A 6,838-nucleotide genomic window follows, 5' to 3' on the forward strand; every position below is an offset into this window, starting at 1 on the left:
AATACATGCAAATGCTTTATTAACTGTTTTACAATATTTATATGTGTGAGTTTCATTTGCCCTTTTTACTCTTTACGTTTTTGGGCTGAGAATACATGCAAATGCTTTATTAACTATTTTACAATATTTACATGCGTGAGTTTCATTACTCCCTTTTTAAATGTTTTCGCAATATATATTTTTGAGACTGAGAATACATGCGCTGTTATTATAACTGTTTTACGAAATAGACACAAGTAATTGAAACTACATTATATGGTTGAATGATCGAAATCAAATATGCCCCTTTTAGTCTGGTAATCTAAGAATTAGGGAACAGACACTCTAATTGACACGAATCCTAAAGATAGATCTATCGGGCCCAACAAGCCCCATCCAAAGTACCGGATGCTTTAGTACTTCGAAATTTATATCATGTCCGAAGGAGGATCCCGGAATGAAGGGGATATTCTTATATGTATATTGTGAATGTCGATTACCAGGTGTTCAATCCATATGAATGATATTTTTGTCTCTATGCATGGGACGTATGTTATGAGAAATGGAAATATGAAATCTTGTGGTCTATTAAAATGATGAAATGATTATTTATGTTAAACTAATGAACTCACCAACCTTTTGGTTGACACTTTAAAGCATGTTTATTCTCAGGTACGAAAAAAATCTTCCGCTGTGCATTTGCTCATTCTAGAAATATTACTTGGAGTCATTTATGGCATCTTTCAATAGACGTTGCATTCGAGTCGTTGAGTTCATCCAGATTATTATTAAGTCAATTACAGTGGATATATTATAAAATGGTTTGCATGTTGTCAACCTTCGATGTAATGAAAGATTGTCTTTTGAAAAACGAATGCAATGTTTGTAAAATGTTTCATATAGAGGTCAAGTATCTCGCGATGTAATCAACTGTTGTGAATCGTTTATAATCGATATGGACTTCGTCCGGATGGATTAGGTCGGGTCTTCACACCAGTGACATTTCAAAACTACACGAGTTAAAAACTATGGGATTACCCTGGTGGTCAAGTGGTTCACCCCTTTGCACTTGTACATTGGGATGGGGTGGGGATGTCTCAAGTTCGAGTCTCTCCTCTGAAAAATATCCTTGGGATTTATTTCCTGAAAGCCGGATTGCCCCGGGGAAGGTTTTACCGACCCGTATTCAGAACCTAGGTCCGACCGCCTACCCATTGGGATGGTTTAAGGTTCGGATCCCTGTAATGCGATTCGAGTTTCCTGCCCGAAAGCGCGTGCGTGCGTGGCAAACGAGAATATTCGATGCCAACAACTTGCCTTTCAAAAAAAAAAAAAACTATGGGATTACGTACTACAAAGATGAAAACAACAAGTAGTAGTATCCCGATGGGGATGCAACCTAATCACTTTCATCTTCGTTCTTAGTGGAGATAAAAGTTCAGGATTAATGATTCGCACGTGCCAATCAAAATTCTTGTTTTTATTTTTCTCAAGATTTAATCGAAGCTTTAAGAAATATTATCATTACATTGTATTTTTTGTTTACTTTACAGTTTTAACATTTATATTATTGTGCATTACATATATAAAGTAAAGGTATAAAAAAAAAAAATCTGTTTTTAGAAGTGGACATTTAGAAATTTTAAAATAAAATACTCGATAATTAATTAGTGACCGGGGAGTAATACTTTCGTAATACAAAGTTGTCATTTCATTCTTATATTAAAATCAATTTTAACTTATAGAGTTAAAGATAAACAAAATTGTAGAGTAAAATAATAGAGGAAAATTGAGGGCCTAACTATTTTTAATAGATTAATTTATATACGTAAATATTTTTTAAAGCAGATAAAAAAATACAAAGTAAAGAAATTTAGACGAAGAAAATATGGATATATGATCTAAAGTATAAACACATACGGAGTACAGTATATCATATCATATGGATTTCAATCAAAATTAGGATATCTATACAAGAATAACGTGTCAAATTCAATATGACACCTTTGATTGTGACATTTTATTAAACAATTACTGTTGTTTTCGTTGAATCTGGTCAAAAATTACATATTACATATACACATACAATACAATATACAATATACGCAGTATTGTATTTTATCAATTAAAAAATTACTACCTAATATAGTTTGTGGGGTCACTAAATTAAAAAACATAAAAGGTTAGTTGGTTAATAAAGGACGTGTTTGTTGAGTGTCTTCGGTAACCGCATATCATTCTCCCAAATCTCCGATCACATTTTTCCGGTCGTAACTGCCCGTTGCTCGGCGGTCATCTTCCTGCTAATAAATCTCATCAATTAAATAATTAAATTAAATTAATAAATAATAAAAATTTCTCAAATGGCGTACCGTAGACGCCAAGGCGTTTCAAGGTCTTCAACATTCAAAGAAGAAACTAACCGTTCTCCAAACGCCGATGACTCAACCACCGCCTTCACCGCCGCAGCTCCGTCGTCTTCACTTGCTGCTCAGGCGATCAGAGCTTCTGCAGTTCACCTTGATTCTTCTGTTTCGTCCGCTTATGCCAGCTCATCATTTCACTCGTCGTTTAATGATCGATCTAAGGTTTTTTGATTATGATCTTTTATTATTTCACTTTAATTACGTATAAAATGAGATACTTGATGGATAATTTTAACTTGCATTTGTTGCATATGTAGATTTGTGCTGGTTTAATTTAGTTTATGGATCTATCTGTATATATACACATGTATGGAATTAAAATTGATGTCTGTCTAATTATTCATAATTAGGAGCCCTAATTGTTAGTGTGATAATATAAAGGTCCAGTGTTTCAAACAGTATCAAAGGTTTACTGTTCTGTTGTATGTATCAAACTTTTAAGTTATTGCTATTGGATTCTCATGAGGCAACCCGTTTTTTGCTGACGTGGTGGCCATATAAGTAGCCACTTAATCAAAACTGGTTCTACATTACAGGGTTACAAGTTTGAAAATAGCAACTTATAATGTTTGATATGCAAGTGTTTTTGTTTCATCTGATAATGATGAGATACTTGGTTATGCAGGGTTCTGCCACGTATGATTATACATCGATGGGAAGTACAAATGAACCAGGTGGATTTTGGGGTGTTTTAGCAAGGAAGGCTAAAGCGATTCTTGATGACGATGATGCTCCTCGACATTTTAATACTCCTATCAATGTGAAGACAGAAGCTGTTTCAACAAGCAACCAGGTATATGTTAGCTTCACATTACAAATGCTGAATCGGAATAACTTTTTGTTTGGTGGTTATTTATAGTGTTCACTTGGCTAGTTGCTAAACTTAGTGCTTGATTTGTTTGATTTTTAGGTTGAGCATCGGTACGAGTCTTTTGAGAACTATAAAAAGATGGATAATCCAAAATTAAGGAAGGGTTTAGATAGACTCGCGTCTTCACTTAATCAAATTGGCGGCAGTATTGGAAATGCATTAGAGGTAAAGAGATTTTGACTTTCTGTTTCTATGTTTTGAATCATAAAGAAGGATGATCTTTAAAACAAAACCATTGAAACATAAATGATCAATTCTTATGTTTTATATATTGTTAGGAAGGACGTACGATTATGGATAAGAAAACTCAAGACATCATCCAAGAAACTCGCAAATTGCAGAACAGAAGGAAAGGATCGAATGACGAACAGAATATGCAGAGTCAATTGCAGGAACCTAAAAAGCTATCTAAACAAGAACAACAAAATCAAGAAAATCAAATCAAGGCATCTCGCGACGTAAGGTGGCAAATATGTAATTGAGTATATGTGTTTTAGTATGTATTTTATCCCTTGAAATGTATAGTTGTGTTTTGTTTGGGTGACAGGTGGCAATTGCAACTGCTGCTAAGGCGAAATTACTCTTACGGGAGTTGAAAACTCTGAAGGCAGATTTAGCATTTGCAAAAGAAAGAAGTTGTCAGCTAGAGGAAGAAAATAAGATGCTTCGTGAAGCTATTGAAAAGGGAGAACATCCTACAGATGATGATGACATGGTAAGTGGCTAACTGGATGGGTTGGGTCATGGGTCATAATGGGTAATAATTGTAATGGTTAAAACTAGTTAAGTAGATAAATCTTTAACGTGTTAAATTAATTTTACATATATCAATTATACCTGGAAATTGAGACCCATACTCTCAAATTTGGGTCATTTGGGTCAATTGGGTCTAGAAAAAGAATTCTTACAATGTAAACCTTAAACCTTCAAAAAAGGTCCAATGGTTTCCCTCCAACCTATTGGGTTCTATACAAAATATAAAGAAACATAATAGGTCAATAAATAGGGATAGGTCTAATGGGTCAAATGGGTCGAGCATAAAGTTCATAAAAAGTTTTATTCGTCAAACATTTCTGAAAACATTTTTGATTATATCATAAAAAGTTCATAAATAATTTTTTGAACAATTTGACCGTTTAGACCTATTACCCAACCTGACCCATTTGGACCCGTTTAAAGATCTGACCCGTTTGACCCATGACCCATTTCAACCCAAAACCATTTTGACCCGTTTGCAGGTATAATATCCGTTATGTTTTTAATAATATATGTATAAAAAATGGTTGCGTTCTTCAACTTATACTTGGTTAACATTTGTGATTTGTGTGATCAGATTCGTATTCAGCTTGAGTCACTATTGGAAGAGAAGGCTCGTTTGGCTAATGAGAATTCTATATATGCACGTGAGAATCGTTTTTTAAGAGAAATTGTTGAATACCATCAGCTAACAATGCAAGATGTTGTGTATTTGGATGAGGGTATTGAACAGATTACAGAAGTTAATCCGGGACTTTCTAGAACATTATCCGGGTCGATCTCATCACCATTACCACCATCTCCTCTGAAAAGAACCATCTCTGAACCTGTATTACCTCCATATCCACATAGTTAGTTATAACTATGCCTGATTGTTTTATTCTTTTGTGCATTGTGGTCTATTTAAATTTTTTTTTGTGATGGGGGGTGATTTTTTATTCTTTGTCTGGTTTTGTAACTATGTTGTTGTTAGTGTGTATGTTGGTGAACAATAAGGGGTTTTGATGTACTATGGCCTATTGTGGGTATCCCAATTCTTTGCAAATAATCATGGTATGCACTATGCAGATGAACTATTCTTTTAAAAAGTTGTGCAATGATTTTTTATTATTATACTTATCGTTGATCGTTAATGATGTCATGTACTATGTAATATTATAAATTGATTATACCTTTTTGTTTGATTGCTCCGTTCACTCTTTTATTAAATGCAATCCTATTCCTAGCTAAAGGAAGATAACATTGAAGGATTATAGTGTCTTATAAGGTTATCATCACGAACAAGAAAACATTTTAGGTGTCTAAGAACAAGTAAATTGTCACTAAAAATGTAATAAGAGATAACCACAAAATATTACATAACATAATAAAGATTGTTGTAACTTAGGATGTTTGGAATTGCAGTTTGAAGATATGATTAGTGTGTTAGCAAAACGTAGTGTTCAGCGAAAAAAATGAATGTCTGCATTTGTTAAAACGCAGTTTAATAAACAGGTTAATTTTTTTCTTTTCAAAACGTCAGCTAATTTGAAAACTCAATCTCAAGCACTCTTGTATTGAAATTGAACTTGCATTATCTTTTTTTTTTTTTTTTTTTTTTTCTTTTTTTTAAAAAGCAAGAAAGTATTTTAGTAATGAGAAATATAATTACAAGTATGTTACATGTAGTATGACCTTAGCCATTCGAACACTATTGCTATACAATGATATGGTCTAACCAAGATGGACTTTTGAAACAGTCCGCAATCAAAATCAAGTGCAGTGTATTTTAGCCAACCCCCGTTCGATGATTGGAAGACGAAACAAAGAAGCCGGGATTAATTAACTATTGGTGCCAAACTAATGCTGCTTTCTTTAATCTTTTCGAGATCCAATTGAAGCTTGAAAGTTGAATTTCGGAGATAGTCATGTTGGACGACCATTCTTTATTGTTAAACACATTAGCATTTCTAGATTTCCAAACAGTATAACCGCATATATTTGCATTATCTTGTATCAATCAACTTAAAACTCTTTGTGATAAACATCTATCTAATCTATGTTTGATCAGTCAAAGAGAATTATCTGAGGCTGGTTGATTCCCCAAGATCTAAAAGGATTCAAAGTTCTTTTTTCTTTGATCTCAACATCGCTTCTTTGTAATCTAAAATGACGGACTTCGTCTGAACCGTATTGGCTTTCGTCAACGATTATCACAGACAGGCGTTTGCAGCCAGCACCTATAGATACCAATCCTCGTTCTTCACAAAGGTTCTCACAAGCAGCAACATGAAGTATCTCCAAATTTTGACAATGTAATCCAATAGACTCCCAACCTGAAATCCCAATCCTGTTACAATTTGTTAAGTTCCATTCTTGTAACAAAGGACAACCTCTTGAGATTTTAACTACAACATCATCATCGACAAACGAGCGGCTAGCAATGTTAAGGTATTTAAGTTTTGAACATAATCCTCCTAAACGGATAGGTTTCTTAACAACTGAGAGACGGGGTCGGGAACCATAAGACCTACGACCAAGATTTAGATACTCGAGACCACCTCCACTTAGAATTTGACTAACACCCTTAGAACCCAAGTCGCAATTATGAGCTTCTAAATGAGCGAGAGTTGGAGAACACTCACGAAACCCTACACCACGGACATTACGACAACCGCTTATTCTGAGTGTTCGGAGTTGATGACAGTTTTTGTTGAGAAAAAAAATACCATCGTCACTAACTCCCGTGCAATACTGAAGATTCACCTCTTTTAAAGATTTGCATGATGTTGATAAGATTTTCAACCCATGATCAGTAACAGATGTT

General features: G+C 34.1%; 1 protein-coding gene across 1 annotated transcript; it reads left to right on the forward strand.

Annotated features, from left to right (window-relative positions):
* The first annotated feature begins 2,197 nt into the window (after positions 1 to 2,197).
* Positions 2,198 to 5,183, forward strand: LOC139899486 (uncharacterized). Its single transcript, XM_071882316.1, has 6 exons — positions 2,198 to 2,567; positions 3,031 to 3,198; positions 3,316 to 3,441; positions 3,555 to 3,734; positions 3,824 to 3,991; positions 4,610 to 5,183. The coding sequence occupies exons 1-6, from the start codon at positions 2,343 to 2,345 to the stop codon at positions 4,886 to 4,888; spliced, it is 1,146 nt and encodes a 381-aa protein (XP_071738417.1). The 5' UTR covers positions 2,198 to 2,342; the 3' UTR covers positions 4,889 to 5,183.
* Positions 5,184 to 6,838: the final 1,655 nt, after the last annotated feature.

This window comes from Rutidosis leptorrhynchoides, chromosome 3 (assembly GCF_046630445.1).
Source record: "Rutidosis leptorrhynchoides isolate AG116_Rl617_1_P2 chromosome 3, CSIRO_AGI_Rlap_v1, whole genome shotgun sequence".
NCBI classification, from domain to species: Eukaryota; Viridiplantae; Streptophyta; class Magnoliopsida; order Asterales; family Asteraceae; genus Rutidosis; species Rutidosis leptorrhynchoides.